The sequence below is a fragment of the Capra hircus genome, chromosome 5 (assembly GCF_001704415.2).
Source record: "Capra hircus breed San Clemente chromosome 5, ASM170441v1, whole genome shotgun sequence".
NCBI lineage: Eukaryota > Metazoa > Chordata > Mammalia > Artiodactyla > Bovidae > Capra > Capra hircus.
In genome coordinates, this window is record NC_030812.1 from 115652764 (window position 1) to 115669131 (window position 16368).

General features: G+C 57.5%; 1 protein-coding gene across 1 annotated transcript in view; it reads right to left on the reverse strand.

Annotated features, from left to right (window-relative positions):
- The window catches only part of CELSR1 (cadherin EGF LAG seven-pass G-type receptor 1), a gene marked incomplete at its 5' end in the record, with an annotated part of 158930 nt that overhangs the window by 60904 nt on the left and 81658 nt on the right, over positions 1–16368 (reverse strand). The window contains 1 exon segment of the mRNA XM_018048918.1: positions 16229–16317. Coding sequence (XP_017904407.1) covers positions 16229–16317 — 89 coding nt within the window.

The following is a 16368-nucleotide window of genomic DNA, read 5'->3' on the forward strand; positions in this document are numbered from 1 at the left end:
GGGAGCCCCAAAACTTATGTCCCTCCCAGAACCCCAGAATGTGGCCTTGTTTGGAAACTGGCATCCGGCAGACGTAATTGGTTGGGCTGAGGGCACGCTGCAGCAGGATGGACCCTCACCCAGGTGACTGGTGTCCTTACAAGGAAGACACACACACAGCCACCAGGGAGACGCCGTGTGGCGATGGAGGCAGAGGCGGGTAACACTGCCACAGCAAGGGAGCCAGCACCCCAGACCCTGACGGAGACAAAAAGGACCGCCCGTGCCCTGCAGCCCTCGGGGAGGCCCTGCGCACAGCTGGCCCCAGACGCCCGTCTCCAGGACCGGGGAGGAGGCCGGTCTGCTGTCAGCCCCCTAGTTTGTGTTTCGTTCCCGCAGCTGACACCAGAGCCCCGGGGCCCCTCCTTCTGAATATCCGTGTGAGTCCACGCTGTGGCCGGACCGTGTCCACGCACCTCCTGCCTGGTTCCTGCGGTGCAGGTTGCATAGTCAGCACTCCCCCACCCGGCGGGGTACCCCTCATCTGGGCCAGGAAGATGGCAACTCCAGGTGCTCACCCCTCGAGGGCTCATGCCCTTCCTGGCCCAGGGATGACCCTCCAGCCCCTTTTGCAGGCCCGAGGTCAGCCACCCTCTGTGGCCTAGATCAGCAGCTCCCCGCCTTCCCCAGCGTCCCCATGGTTCTCACACACTCAGTCTCCCTGCCCAGGGCTGCTTAGGAGCATCCCCTGGGACCGGTGACGCAGGGGGCAGCCTGCCCACTTCTGGAAGGAGCAGGTTCCCCAATCGGGGAGGCTGGGGTTCACATGCAAGGACTGACTCCCTCTCCCTGGGCAGTCCGCTCATCCTGGGCATTCCTCACCAGTCCCCGGCCGACCAGCCCTCGAGGACACCCAGCACACCCACCCAAACAGCCCTCAGACTCCTAGTGGGAGACACAGCACCATTCACGCCACCCATGCCATACAGGACGGGGCACTGTTCTGGAAATGCAGAGGGCCGGCTCAGGCTGGGCCAGACGCCTGAGCCCCTTCCCCATCTGCACAGCCTGGACAAGCGCTGCCTCCTGAGGGGGCATGTGGGCTAACCCAGAGGGCCACCACGCTTCACCATCTGCACGTGACACGCACCCCGACCCAGAACATTTGCTCCCAGTCCCCGCAGGGACCATCCATCAGCCCCAAGAGCAAGGGCTCAGGGCCTCCACGTGATAGGTCTGGGGTCCGGTAGAGTTAATAATGATGAAATTCGATGCTTCTTTTTTTTTTTTTTGATGCTTCTTTATAATATTGGAAATGGGGAGTTGTAAAAACATAGAGAATTTAATTAAATCATCTTCGATGTCTTTTAATGGAGAAATAACAACTACACAGTTCATTCCAAACCTTCGGTTTTTGTTTTTCCAAACCTTCAGTTTTTAAATAGGACAAAAAAAGTATCCTTTGATTGAGAATGCTAGGCCGAAAGGCAGGACGTGGAGTTTTTGGTAACAGGAGCTCAGCCAGGCAGCCACGCTGTGTGACTCCAGGAGGCCTCATTCACCCTGGCGTTACCCTCTGGAATTGTGCAGTGTACAGCCTACACCACCATACATGGCAACCCCAGCCAAACTGCCCACTTCCTCCCTGGCCGACCATCTGACCTGGACAAGGCCGTCTCTACACCTCAGTTTCTCTGTCTACAAGACGAAGGTTTAATGTTAGAATACCCATCCTCTCTGTGCGACACGGACTTCCAGGAGACATCACCATGAGATGCTGGAGTCTCCCTCGAACGCTTCTCAGGTCAAGCCAGAGGAAGACTCACCCTGCCCCTTGATGTCCCAGCTCACGCATAATCCTCTCCAGTTTCTTTTGCGTCAGTTGATGAGATCACAAGGTCGGCTAAGCTATTCCCTTAAAGATTTCACCTTTGGTTAAGCCACAGTTAGATAAGCATAAAAAATAACCTGTTTTCTCGCTCTGTAATAGCAGCCCCCTTTAGAGAACACGTCCAAGTGCCTATTACGAGATGCTTAAATATTAGGTGCGATCCCGGGGAAAGAACCGTCCTCCAGCTGTGCAAGCCCCGTATTATCTCGACAACGTGCAATTTACATTTTTGGGGATGGGTGTGAGCCTTCCAGAGGAAGGACATAAACAGCATTTATCCTTGGGAGGCGCTAATGAAACGAAGCTGCTGTTTACACAACTGCGGTTGTTGTAAACTGCTGCTGACAATCAACAGCTCAGAGCCACGGGCTTCAAACGGAAACGATGAGGAAAACGGAAAGACGGAAAAAAAAAATCAGCATTTGTATTTACAGCAGCACTTACGGACGTGAGACAGATTTCACTGGTAAGACAGATTTCAGAGTCTGGCGTTACTTCACTGAAGCAGCAAGGGGGGGAAACAAACACGGATCGGCATCTGCTGCTTGATTCCTGCTCCCAGATCCACCAGCCGCTGGGCCCAAAGAGACGGCCCTTCGGAGCACAGAACCGAGCACCCTCAGGGTAAGACCTGCGAGTACCAGCAGGAGAGATACACAGGGAGGTTTCGGGGAGGGGCCACGACATCCCAGGGCCAGCGTCCGACTCCGTGGCGCGGCGTGCTACTCCTGAACCAGCAGAACGCTGGGCCGGCCAGCCTCACGCCCAGGCCAACTGTCCACGTGTGGTCAGGATCGCCAGGAGAACAGGAAGGGAGCTGGGGGAAGGCTGTGGGTAACAGGAACCAAAGCTGCAGGGACTCAGGGCACATGGACAGGGTCCTCAAAGAGCGCAACACAGCTACCACGTGACCGGGGTTCCCCGAAGGCTCGGCGGCAAAGAACCCGGCGCAGGGCAAGAGACTCAGGAGACGCGGGCTTGATCGCTGCGCTGGGAAGATGCCCTGGATGAGGGCGTGGCAACCCACTCCAGTATTCTCGCCTGGAGAATCCCCAGGGCAGAGGAGCCTGGCGGGCTGCAGTCTGTGGGTTTGCAGAGTCAGGCACGACTGAGTACTGAGCGTGAGCCCCACGTGACCCAGGAAACCACTGCTAGGAACAGACCCCAGAGAACCGAACACAAGGACTCAAACACACACTTGTTCCCAAAAGGTCTCAGTAGCACTATTCACAACAGCTAAAAGGCGGAACAACCCCAAAGTCCATCAACAAATGAACGGATACACAGAATGTGGTATATCCATTCAACGGACTATTATTCAGCCGCTAAGAAAGAACGGAGTACTGTTATACGCGACCCCGTGGGTGGGCCTCCAAGACACCACGCCACGTGAGAGAGGCCTGGCACAGAGGCCTTCTATGCCAGGCAACACACATCACGCGCTGTGTGACCCGATTTACATGATGTGTCCAGGATAGACAGAGACACGGAAAGCAGAGGAGTGATTTCTGGGGCTGGCGTGCTGGTGGGGTTGGATGGACACCCACCATTCACCTTCCCCGTTTTTTCCATCTGTCAGATGAGGATAAACTGTATCCCAAAGCCTTCCTAGAGAGACTCACAAGCAATTACAGGCAGAAAGTGCAGTGAACGTTCTCCATCGGGCTTGGGAAGCGTGTGTGTTGACACAGTCAGCCTGACTTGGGGGTTTGGGAGGAATGAAGGCCCCAGCGAGGGTGTCTGATCTGGGCTCAACTCATCCGTCTTGGTCGAGGGAAGACAAAGCGTGGCTGGGTGGCTGGCGGAGGGGGCAGGAATCAGGGCAATCGGGAGGTGGCGACGGCGCCCGGCTCGGGCGCACACGGCCACCTGCGCGCTGGCAGGAGGGGCTGTGATGCGAGCGGTCCACCCGAGCGTCCAGGGCGAGACTGGGGCTGGGGAGGAGAGGGCAGGCGAGGCTCTGTGGGCGCGGAGGGGAGGAGCAAAGAACAGACAGCAAGGCGAAAGGAGCTGCCCCTTCACATCTTTAAGAAGAGTTTTTCAAGTTTGTGCAAGAAAAAAAGACGTCCAGGAATAAAGGGGCCATTGGCAGTACGAGTCACCTTACTTCTCAAGTGAGAGGGGCTCCGGGCACAGGACAGGTAAAGGCCCGAGTCCCTGACTGTCCCTCCTGGGGCCTGGCCCCAGGGGGCAGCTATTCCGGCTGGGGGATCCCGGCCCCTTCTCACCCCGAGCCCTGCCCCACAGCGGCCTGGCATGGACACCCAGGGGCCGAGGGGAGCCAGCATACGATCTGAGAGCTGGAGGCCCAGGCCAGCCGGCAGGGCCTGCAGGAGGGGCGGGCTTGTGCACAGGGTGCCCTGAGCAGAGCCCACCACGGGCAGGCGGGATCGGGGCCAGCAAGGACAGGCCCACCGTGCCGACCCCTGAGAAGAGTTCCGAAGGACGCCGTGCGCGCCGGGGGGACCAAGACAACCAGCTTCGCATATTAGTGCGCATCCGGGTTCCTGGCTCCCGGCGAACCCGCCCCAAGTCATCACTTGGGGTCTGCCCCTTTTTATTTCCCTTCAGCTATTTCTTCTCCCTGAGCAGCAACCCCCTCCCTGGGCTTTTCCATTCAGGGGTCCCGGAGCCGCCCGTGGGGATTGTTTGTGACACAATAGGGCTTGGTCCCTATGAAGCGCTCATATTTCTACAGCCTTTTAACCTGCTGCAGACAATTCCTCATCGGGGAGGTGGATGGGGGTTCAATTTCAAATGCTGGTTGCAAGCGAAGAGGCGTGGGGTGGGGGCTCGAAACCAGATACCAGGAGGGGCAAGTCTTGGGAACGAAATAGATTCACGCTCTGTGTCAGAAATGATTAACTGACGTTCATATCAAAGAATTCACAGACGGCTGGGCCTAAGGAATGTCACAAAGGGTGAAAATGCAGCCTGGAACGTATATGTGTGAGGCTCAGACCCGACGACTGGGCCAGCTGAACAAAGCCCACTGGACGATGGCACACCGAGAAATATGGGCGAGCCCCCCACCCTGGTCCAGGCACAAAGGTGAGGAGGCCCCCCCTCCACAGCAGGCAGGGTGTTTTTCTCTGATGCTAATTGGTGGACGAGAGGAGAAAACATCCAGGCACACGCACTTCCAGGATCCAAACCAAACGCCCAGGGAGCCTCCCAGCAGGACTTTGCTGGAACTCCAACAGCAGATCAAGGTGCTGCGTCCCTGGGGGCCCAGGTTGGGTCTGGGGGGCGCCCCACGTGCAGACAGTCGCTGGATGCTCTGGTAGCGACTCTGACACTCAGCTTCCCCGCCTGTAACACACAAGTGGGAATGCCCTCCCGCCCCCGAGGCAGGCTGCAGCCTCTCCCAGGCCCCGAGCACGGACCAGGCCTCCACACGGGGGCTCTGGGCTCCGCGATGGGGAGCTAGGTCCACGTCTCTGATGGGAAGGGATTCGCCCCAACGCCACCCAGGCAGGAGCAGAGAAGGAAGGGGGAATGCGAGTTTGTGGATGCAGACTGTTAAATACGGAGTAGACGTACAACATCCACGTACACTACGGAAGGATGCTCAATGTTCCAGGGTAAAAGCACAGTGGAAAAAGAATGTCTATCAACCCCTTCTCTGGGCAGCAGAAATTAAACCCAACACTGTAAATCAACTATACTTCAATAGAAGGTAGGAAAAGAAGTCATTCCGCCTTCTTCAGTGGAGAAGGAAATGGCAGCCCACTCCAGTATTCTTGCCTGGGAAATCCCATGGGCAGAGGAGTCTGGTGGGCCACAGTCCATGTGGTCGCAAGAGTCGGACACAACTTAGTAACTAAACAACAACAATCCCCTTCAGTGAAATCACCAGGAGGAGCTCAGAGTTCCGCCAGATTAAGCCGTAAACGACAGAGGATGAGGTGGTTGGATGGCATCACCCACTCAATGGGCACGGGTTTGGGTGGACTCAGAGGCCTGGTGTGCTGCGGTTCATGGGGTCGCAAAGAGTCGGACGCGACTGAACTGAAGCAGTAAACATATTTACTTCTTGAATTTAACATTAAGGCCTAAGCCCAGGCCTTCCTGACCCTCTTCCTCTGAGACACGGGACACCTGCAGCCTAGGATGGGCACAGCGCCCCCCCCGGGCGTGGGCAGCACACTGCTGCATGGGAGCCTGACGGGGACACCGGGCGGGGCGCACAGCTGGCCAAAAGCAGCACCTACTCCTGTCTGTTCGCCTGCTGGGGACCTGAGGCAGGGGACGCACTGCCCAGCTGGGCAGCATCTCCTGGAGAGAGGCTAAGTCCAGTGCCATTCGGAAGAGAGGCTCCGGGCCCCCTGCTGAGTCCCTGGTACTGGGCAGGCTGTCACACCAACGCAGTCAGGGCCCAAGGCTGCCAGGGGCCAGGGGCCAGCAATGTCCACAGCCTCCAATGAGCATCACCTCCAAAAGGCCAAGAGGTCACATCCTTACCCCACTTAGCAAAGTCCCCTGACTCCCACTGTCCACCCCAGACCCCTGAGCCAGGTTCAGCCGTAAAACCGAGGTGAAAACGGGGCCCCCGGGTGGGATTAAATGCACAGGGGCGTGTGTGAAGGGAACATTCCAGGAAGTTTGCTGCTGCCGTGCTGTTGCTAAGAAAGGCGGGAAGAAAGCCAAAAAACACACAAGCGGCTGCTCTCCCTGTATTTTCGCTACGCTATTTTCCTGCATTAAAAATATATAGCTTCTTTTTTTAACACCTTTAAAGAAAAAACATGAGTTGCCTAGCAGTCCAGTGGTTAGGACTTGGGAGTTTCACTGCCATGGCCCCAGGTTCAGTCTTTTGTTGGGAAACTAAGATCCTGCAAGCGGCAACCACACGGCAAAAACCCACACACCAAACTAGGAGCAGTCAGCAGCCTGGACCTCAGCGCACCTTCACAGCAGCCCCTGGTCCTTCTCTAGGGCGCAGAGCATCGCTCGGCTCTGAGTCCCTCACGTGCCCAGCTGTCCAGCAGAGTACTGGGCTGTGAGAACGGATTCTTTTTATTTAGGGAGCATTAAAAAGAGAAGATTTTTCACAAGGGTCAGAACCAACTGGTCACCTTAACACGAACCACAGCAGAGCCGTCCGTTTCTCAGGCAATGCGGTGAACCCGACTCCTGAGGACTGTGGCCACAGGTCAAAGGAGGTGCTGTTGTGATGGTTGCTCAGACGTGGTAAAACCCAGGGCTGGGAGGCAGAGGTCCACTGAGCGTGGCCTGTGCGCTCGGCACTGTGTATGAAGAAGCATCTCCTATCGGCCCCAGCGATCTCTGTGGGGACGCCTTTTGTTCTGGAAAAGATCCTCCCCAGGTGTGGCCTCTCACCAGACAAGCTCGGGGGCCGGTGAGCGGGGGCCAGGAGCGTTGGAGCTGCCGTCCCTGCCGGGCCGGGTCCCTTGTCCGTATCTGCCTGGCCGGGCAGGCTCTCCGAGTTTTCTGGGAACTTGGGAGTTCACGCAGCTTTGCTCCAAGGGGGATCTCTTCTCCAATGACAGATGGAGGGCTCAAGGTCAGGGTTCTTTCCATTTACACAGCGCCTTCTTGGAAAGTTGGGGGAACATGTTCCTTCTTTTAGGGGCTCTGTGGACCAGAAGCTGCTCAACACGAAGGGGAGGCCCCTGAAGCGCCCCACAAGAAGTGCACACCCTGCACCCCTGGGGTCTATGACTCTGACGCCCGCTGCTCCCAGCTGGACCAGAGCCAGGGAGGGGGCCCTTCGAACAGTCCAGGAGAGAAAAGGCGGCGGCATCAGCAAGGACACGTCTCTGGACTGCCAAGGTCTGCAGGCTACGGGTCATTTCGGAAAACCTTCTCGGACAAAGCGCGAAAGGCTTTCAAGAAGCATCCACACTCACACTCATGCGTACACACACACACACTCACACACACACACACATACTCTTGCAAAGCCCCCTTCTGCTCCTGCTGGGACCCCAATAGGATCCTCTCTGTCCCCAGAGTGTGTATGGCCACAAAGAGAGCCCAGGACCCTCAGCTTCTCCCTACAGACCCCCAGCACCTCCCAGTTGCCTCCACCCTCCTCCGGATCGACCTCCCCACCCCCACCTCGTGTGTGCAGGCCTCTGTGGTGCCATGCAGGGGTGGGGACAGGGCTAGATCAGTGGGGAGAAGGCAGGGGTGAGGCCTGAAAGGGCTGGGAAGGTGGGAGAGGGGGAAGGCAGAGCAGGAGGGCACCAGCAGGTGGGCTCTGTCCAGCCCCGACCCTATCCTTCTGGGTCCTCCTCCCAGGCTGGGCGAGAGGCCCTCGGCAGTGACAGGCTGGTCCTATAGAGGGCAGGGGGCAGGGGTGAAGAAAGGGGGGCAGCCTGGGAGGGCAGGGGGCTCGGGGCAGGCAGTGTTTCATTGCAGAGCGTTGGGGGGCGGTGATGGGGGGCTGAGCTGGGCGTGCTGGGTGGGACAGGGCTGCCTGTGGAGGCCCGAGGCCACCAGACAGGGAGCCGCCTGGAGCTCCAGGCTGTGGGGAACTTTCCATGACAGGTGGGGGTCGGGGGCCCGGGTGGGGCTGAGTGATTCTGTTTCCACGGCAGGTGACTCTGCCCTCTGACGGGGCGTGTTTGGAAAGGAAGCAGGTGGGCACCCCGCCCGCTTGGGCGCTGGGCTCCCACTGCAGTCACGAGAACATCAATGTCAGACACAGATCGGCTACCCATGGGTCCAGACACAGCAGGGACCACTCCTGTCCCCAGAAACTGGCCGAGGAGCACAGGAAACCCAGCCGGAGAGAAACAAAACGATTCACAGCCCAGACCGCGGACTTGGACTGGAGCGGGTGAGCCTGCCCGGAGGAACTGAGTGTGCAACGCGTCCCACCGACTCGCCTGCAAGGCTCCCAGCCTACCACCTCCGTGAGCGGGAGGAGCGAGGCTAAGAAGACCCCGTGCAGACCAGGGGACAGTAACCACCCACCTGGCCCTCTCCTGCTCACAAAGGGCTGATGGACTTGGCAAACACCTACCTACACTTGAAAAGAGTTTAGCTTCCTTATCTCGTACCTGCTTTGAATCAAATGATTTTCTAAATGGAAAACTTTTTAGAAAAGAAAACAAAAATGGCTCATGAGCCCATCACCCAGATGACTCCTGCTGTATTCTTTAATAAAAGAAAACTTGAAACAGGTAAAATATCACAGGAAGTTAAAAAGTGAACATGAAGACCCCCTCCTTTCTCATTAACTGTATTCCAAAGGCATCCACATGCGGTGGACTCTCTGCACAAAGAGTTGCAACAATGCCTCCTGTCACTGAATCACAGGAATAATAAACAGCTGATGTTTCAAGATACCACGCGTGGGATGGCTTCGGACCCAGCACAGCTATCTGATCCGTGCTGTTGATGGATTTGCTCTGGGAGGGAGGAGGGTGCCCTTCAGGAAGAAAATGTGTGCATGCCAGCACATATTTGTCCCTCTAAGTTCTTTTAATTAAGTCCTTGAGTTAATTTTAGTTGCACACGCAATTCTAAAAAATAAGCGAGATCTGAGGCGCCCTTTACCCAGTTTCCACCAACTGTAAACATCACGGCCCAGATGTGGACGCTGATACTGTCAGGACACAGAGCATTTCCATCAGCACGAGGACCCCACCCTCTTCCCTTCCACCCCCGCCCCCAGCCCAGGCAGCCACTCCTCCATGCTCCAGGTCTGCCATGCCCTCATTCAGGAGTGATACACGGATGGAACCACACAGAACGCAAGCTCAGTTCAGTTCAGTTCAGTCGCTCAGTCGTGTCCGACTCTGGGCGACCCCATGGACTGCAGCACACCAGGCCTCCCTCTCCATCACCAACTCCCGGAGTTTACTCAAACCCATGTCCATTGCGTCAGTGATGCCATCCAACCATCTCATCCTCTGTCGTCCCCTTCTCCTCCTGCCCTCAATCTTTCCCAGCATCAGCGTCTTTTCCAATGAGTCAGCTCTTCGCATCAGGTGGCCAAAGTATTGGAGTTTCAGCTCCAGCATCAGGCCTTCCAACGAATATTCAGGACTGATTTCCTTTAGGATGGACTGGTTGGACCTCCTTGCAGCCCAAGGGACTCTCAAGAGTTTGCTCCAACACCACAGTTCAAAAGCATCAATTCTTCGGTGCTCAGCTTTCTTTATAGTCCAACTCTCACATCCATACATGACTTCAAACCATAGCTTTGACTAGACGGACCTTTGCTGGCACAACCTCATGAGCCTGGCTCTCCCTGGTCAGCACACTTTTCTCTTACGTGTGTCAGAAGTTCCTCCCGTCTTACTACTGAGGAGCATTCCAGGTCCCGCGGTGCGCGGATGTACACAGTCTGCGTGGCTTTCAGTTTGGGGATGTTAGGGATATAAGCTGCTGCACATCTCTGTCTGCGTGAGTCGCATCTATAGTCGTGAGGGACATTGCTCTGTAGCTTGTTTTTGGTCCTGTCTTCATCTGATTTTGGAATTAGGGGAACATCAGCTTCACAAAATGGACTGGGGAGTGTTCCCTCCTCTTCCATTTTCTGAAAGACACTGTACAGAATCGGTGTAATTCCTGAAACATTTGATAGAACTCTCAGGTGAAACCACCAGAGCCCAAGATTTCATTCTGGGGAGTTTTTAAAGTACAGTTTCCTTAATAGTAACGTAGTTGTGTGAATTAGTTATTTCGTGTGGGTTGATTTGCGGCAGTGTGTGTGTTTCAAGGAATTGAGAATTTATTCCTGATACTACTAACCTACCTTCTCTCTTTTTTTTTTCCTTCCTAGAAGTTTGATGACATTACTGGTTTTCCCAAAGCTCTCTGTTCCATTGATTCTATTGGTTTCCTGTTTTAAAAATCTCTGGTTTCTGCTCGTCTTTATTCACTCCTTCCACCTACTTGCTTTGGGTTTATTTCGCTCTTCTTTGTGGAGGTTCTTGAAGTGGGAGCCTTCCGGGAGTTGGTGATGGACAGGGAACTCTGGTGTGCTGTGGTCCATGGGGTCGCAAAGAGCTGGACATGACTGAACTGAACTGAACTGAAGTGGGAACTTGGATTATCGATTTGAGATGTAGCCTCAGTATTCTTGCCTGGAGAATCCCCAAGGGCAGTGGAGCCTTGTAAGCTGCAGTCCACGGGGTCGCAGAGCTGGACACGACTGAGTGACTAAGCACAGCCTAGCGCAGCTCTTTTCTAATATGAGAATAAAATGCTGTGAATTTCCCTCTCAGCATCCCACATATTTTGGCATTTTGTATTTTCATCTCCTTTAAATTTAAAAAAATTTTAAACAAACTTCCTTCATTTTTCCCCTCCCTCCCTTTTCTGAATAATTGAATACCTGAGTCAAATCTCTATGAAGGCCCCTTGTTCCCAGCACCTGTTAGAGTCAGTCGGTAGATTCAGGGCCTGGAGAGGCAGCAGTCACAAGACGGGGCTGGATGGGAAGGGTGGCTGGGGAGGAGGCCTGGTGGGGGCTGCAGGTGAGCGAGGAGGTGGCAGCCCGGTGGGGCTGGAGGCCATTTAAATGATGGTGGATTCAGACAATGAAGAGCTATGCCAAGGGCAACGGGAACAGGATTTCTCACTGAGCAAGAGAAGAGTCACAAACATGGAAGGGGAAAAACAGCTAGATGACTCTGTGGTGTTAAACGGAATTCAAAGTTTTCAATAAGTAGAGACAGAAAGAAGCATGAGTTTCAGTATGAGTATATGTGAACACACACACACACCTGTACACACATGTAGAGGCCCTACTGGCCCCGTAAGAGAGACTGGGAGTGAGTCCCCCTAGGAGCAAAGAGTGCATCCCGCACCTGAATCCTGGCTCCTAAATACCTTCCTTTACGGAAAGGATCCAGAGTTCTGCGGGTAAAGCGGACCGTCTCCCTCCCTCGAGCTCTCTCCCTCTGCTCACTGTCTCTCCCTTCCTAGCCGCCCCCACACCCTCTGGAACACACACGCCTGCACAACAGTCTTCTCTCTTTGGTCTTTTTGTGTATCCCATACCCAGAACAATGCCCGGCCCGCAGCAGGCACTCGATAACTGCTCCATGTATTGACGAGTGAACAGAGGCATGAAGTAAGGGCAGAAGGGAGTGACCTGGGAGGCTGGGCAGCCCCACCCAGGGGTGAACCCACAGGTCTGCAGGACCCCAGGAGGACCTCCATGAAGACCAGCCTGAAGCAAGGTTCTGGGTGGAAGCCCTTGAGTCTTCTGGAATATCTGCCGAAGCAAAGGGAGCCTCCCTGATCCTGAGGGTGGTTCAGTTCAGTTCAGTCGCTCAGTCGTGTCCAACCCTTTGCGACCCCATGGACTGCAGTACGCCAGGCCTCCCTGTCCATCGCCAACTCCCGGAGTTCACTCAAACTCACGTCCATTGAGTCGGTGATGCCATCCAGCCATCTCATCCTCTGTCGTCCCCTTCTCCCGCCCTCAATCTTTCCCAGCATCAGGGTCTTTTCTAAGAGTCAGTTCTTTGCATCAGGTGGCCAAAGTACTGGAGTTTAAGCTTCAACATCAGTCCTTCCAATGAACATTCAGGACTGATTTCGCTTAGGATGGACTGGTGGATCTCCTTGCAGTCCAAGGGATTCTCAAGAGTCTTCCCCAACACCACAATCAGGCAATCAGACACCGCTGCACCACCCCCACGCAGAGCCCACTTCCCTGGAGCTCCTGGAACGCAGTGTGCGGCACAGACCCGAGAGGTCATGAAGGACGTGGACGAGCCGGGGATGAGTGCGGCCGGGTGGAGCCGCCCCGCTGGGCCCCACACCAGCGGCCCCTCCCCCAGGGGCCCCGGAACCTTCAACACCGGATGCTCTGCTCGGTGAGAAGCACAGGGTGTGGGCACTGAGAGGAACAGAGCAGCCACGGAGACGCTTCCGGCACCAGGCCGGAGACAACCCTGGCCGTCTGGGAATCACTGGGACCGGAACAGGCCACGCCTGCCGAGGCCCCGCCCAGGATCCCGTCAGTCACCTCCCGGCTGACGTGTCTGCGCCCCAGACGCCTGATGGGACAGGGCGAAGGCCTCCAAGTAACCCCTCCAGACGCCCCCACCCCGCCGCGCGGGGGGCACTGCTGGTGCTCAGTGAGTGACCATCCTCCCTGGGAAGAGCAGAGACGTCCGCTCCCTGCTGCTCCCACAGGAGGGTGCTCCTCCCCCCTCCCCACGGCCCCCGGGGGTCTCGACACAAACATTCTGATGCCCAAGGGCGAGGGGGAAGGACAGACACCCCACAGAGCTCTGACTGACGCTGAACCCGAGTTCCCAGTGCAGAGAAATCACTTAAAGAAAGAGCCACACAGACCCTTCTGCAAGCTGGTGGGGAAAACGTTTACCGACCGTGCACAACAGCCTCGGAGGAAAAGACATCTGCGACCAGGCGATGAGCACGTGGGCGCGCGTGAGTGCGTGCTCAGTCGTGTCCGACTCTTGCGACCCCATGGCCTGCTGCCCACCAGATTCCTCTGTCCGTGGGATTTTCCAGGCAAGAGTATTGGAGTGGGGTGCCATTTGGTTCTCCAGGGGACCCTCCCCACCCCGAAATCGAACCTGGGTCTCCTGTGTCTCCTACACTGGCAGGCAGGTCTTCACCAGAGCGCAAGCCCGCCAAACCCTCCCCAAACCCCCACGGGTGGTGTGGGCAGAGGGGCCCCGGGGTCCACCGTCACCTGACGGAGTTCAGCATGTTCGTGCAAAGTGTCCTCCTTTAAAACACCTTCCCAGGAAAACACCCAGCTCCAGTGGGCACCTGAGCTCCACTGAAAGTGAATTTTGCCACCGGCCCTTCTCGCTTAAAATGCCACCCCAAGCAGAAAGAAAAAGTGAACTGACTTTGCTGGACTCCCTGCCTGGGGGACTTCCCTTGTGGCTCAACTGGTAAGATTCTTCCACCCACAATGTGGGAGACGTTCGATCCCTGGGTTGGGAAGATCCCCTGGAGAAGAGAAAGGCTCCCCACTCCGGTATTCCGGCCTGGAGGATTACACGGACGGCACAGTCCGTGGGGCCGCAAAGAGTCAGGCACGACTGAGCGACTTTCACTTCCTTTCACTTTTCTGCCTGGGGGACCAGCCCGCATGGACCCTATCAAGGGGTCATGTCCTCTGCTTCCTGGCTGCCTTTGGCCAATGGGAGGCCTAACAGGAGATTGAGGGCGGGGGGGGGGGGGGGGTGTTGCCAGGAGGTTACTTCTCTGCACAGGGGGCCTCTCCCCAGGACCCCTCCCTTCCGGGTTCCACTCTGCGCTCTCCGGGTCCCTCTTGGCCTCAAGGCTGACACAGCCCTGGGTCCTGCACTGCCCACATGGATGGAAGCCCCACAACCTGTCCCCTTTGGTCATAAGCCCTCCTGCGCCATCCTGAGGAGGTTTCCACCTGTTTCCGGGGGCGGGGGAGGGGGTGACTGGTAAAATAGCCCAGACAGGCCCCAGGGCAATCGTGGACTTGGGGGGAGGCCCCACGGGGACCCAGGGGTTTCCCACACAGGACCCACCCTGAGGACCAGAGCTGAGGTGGATGGCAGACAAAACAAACTCGCAGAGCAGAGTGGCCCGCCCCCCACAGACCACCTTCACGGCCCTCCTTCCTGCCCGCGGTCGCGTCCTGATGCGGCCCCCCGCCGCAGGCCCTCCACGCGGGCCTGAGCTGCTTCCCGCCCGGGCCCGGGGCGGGGAGGGGCCTCTGCCTGGACAAGCCAGCGCCTTGGCCCCGAGAGACACAAAGCTCCCAAGACAGACGCCCTAATCCGGAGCACTCCTATCGTGCCAGGAGGCAGACCACGGGGGCGGCCTCCAGGTCTTCGTGTAAACTGCAGGGTTCCTCCACCCAGCAGCCTCAGGCGAGAGAGGAAGTAGCTGAGTGGCCCAGAGGAGAGGCCTAATCCTGCACCCAGGGTCTGCTTCAGGATCGGAAGCCAGGGTGGCAGGGGTCCACGTCTCCTGGGCCCCTCCTCCCCAGGGGCCCCTTCAGGAGGGAGTTTGTTCCTCGGGGCCGCCTGCAGGGGCGCTGTGAGCAGGCAGGCCTTGGCGATATCGGAGGCCGATGGAAGCCCCGGGACCAGGACAGGGTGGGCTGAGACAGAGGCCCCGTCTCTGCTCAGCTGGGATCACTGGCAGCTGACCCTGCTGGGGAGTCGAGGCTGACTCAGCCCTCAAGCCCAGTCTTCAACCAGCCCTGGGAGGTATGTTTCCCACACAAGCAGGAAGGAAGAGATTCCACGGGTGCTTCCCTGACATGAAGCGGGGGCCCCTGAGGGTCTCCTTGGCACCCTGCTGGGCGGGAAGCTCCCCCGGAGGCACACATCCTGCCCCCAGAGGATGACCAGGGATGGCCCATCCCTGGGGTCCTGGCCCTGCCCGCAAGCGGAGGAGGCCAGAGGCTGAGAGCTCAGAGGCAGGAAGGTCAGACAGCGGGCGCCATGTCCTTGCCATGTGGCCCTGGAGCCCCGCTGTGACCCTTAACTTTCCCTTCGTGCTACTCGAGGGCGTGTGCAGCACCCTGACAAGGGCCCACATGGTCCTCACGTTCCCGAGAGGGACGCCAGCCCCCGCCTCGCTTCAGGCCTGCATCCCGGCCCTCAGCACAAACGCGGCGCGGAGTTCCACACCGGAGTCAGAGCCCGGCCGCCCGCTTCCCCGGGAGGGGCAACGGGAACACCCGCCCTCAGGCTGGGGGCAACAAACCAGGGCCACTGTGCGGGACGATCACTGCCGCAGGCTACACGTTCAGGGCGGTGGAGCCGTGGAGGGTTAGATCCCCACTGTGTCCAAAGGCGGAAAGGCAGCGCTCTTTCTCCACGGGTGTATCCCTTACCGAGCGGGGACCCCTTGTCTGCGAGCCAAGCCAGGCCCAAGTCTGTGGCTGAGCGCCATGAGGGGGAGGCGCCCCAGAGTTCCCCAGGAAGGAAAAGAGAGGCTTGCCAAATCCCTGGCAATTGGAAAGCGGGGCATTCTGATGCAAAAACCGGCAAGGAGTCTCCTTACCAGTCAAGAAACAGCAAAATGAAAGGAAACCCCCCCAAAACGCCCAGACCTTTACAGCATTTCCTGGGAGAGCCTTCTGCCTCTCGGGTTTCACCCAGGGAGGCAGGGAAGGAAGGTTTAGGCCTTGGAACTGTGTTTGAATGGCCTGGGATTTCAGCCCCCAGTAACGACTCGGCCGAGGCAGCCGCAATGAATAAGCTCTTTCTGCGTCCTGCCCCAGGGGTCGGGTGATCTCTGGGGTCCCAGCGCTCCCTGAGGGAGTATCCGCCACACCGTGGGGCTTGGATGTCTGCACACAGACGGTCACAGAGGCTCGTTTCCTCCGTAACTTCGCCCAGTGGCGTGCTTTGCGCCTCAGCAGGGCGGGGGGCTGCGTGGGGCGGGGCCTACCTTGTTGTAGTACTGCACCTGAACCGCGTGCCAGCGGCCGTCGCTCACGCCCCCGGGGACCTGCGGCGCCACCGTGGTCGTGGTCTCACCTGCGGGGCCGGGGATAAGAAAAGTGAGCAGACCCCCAAGGCGGAAAGTCC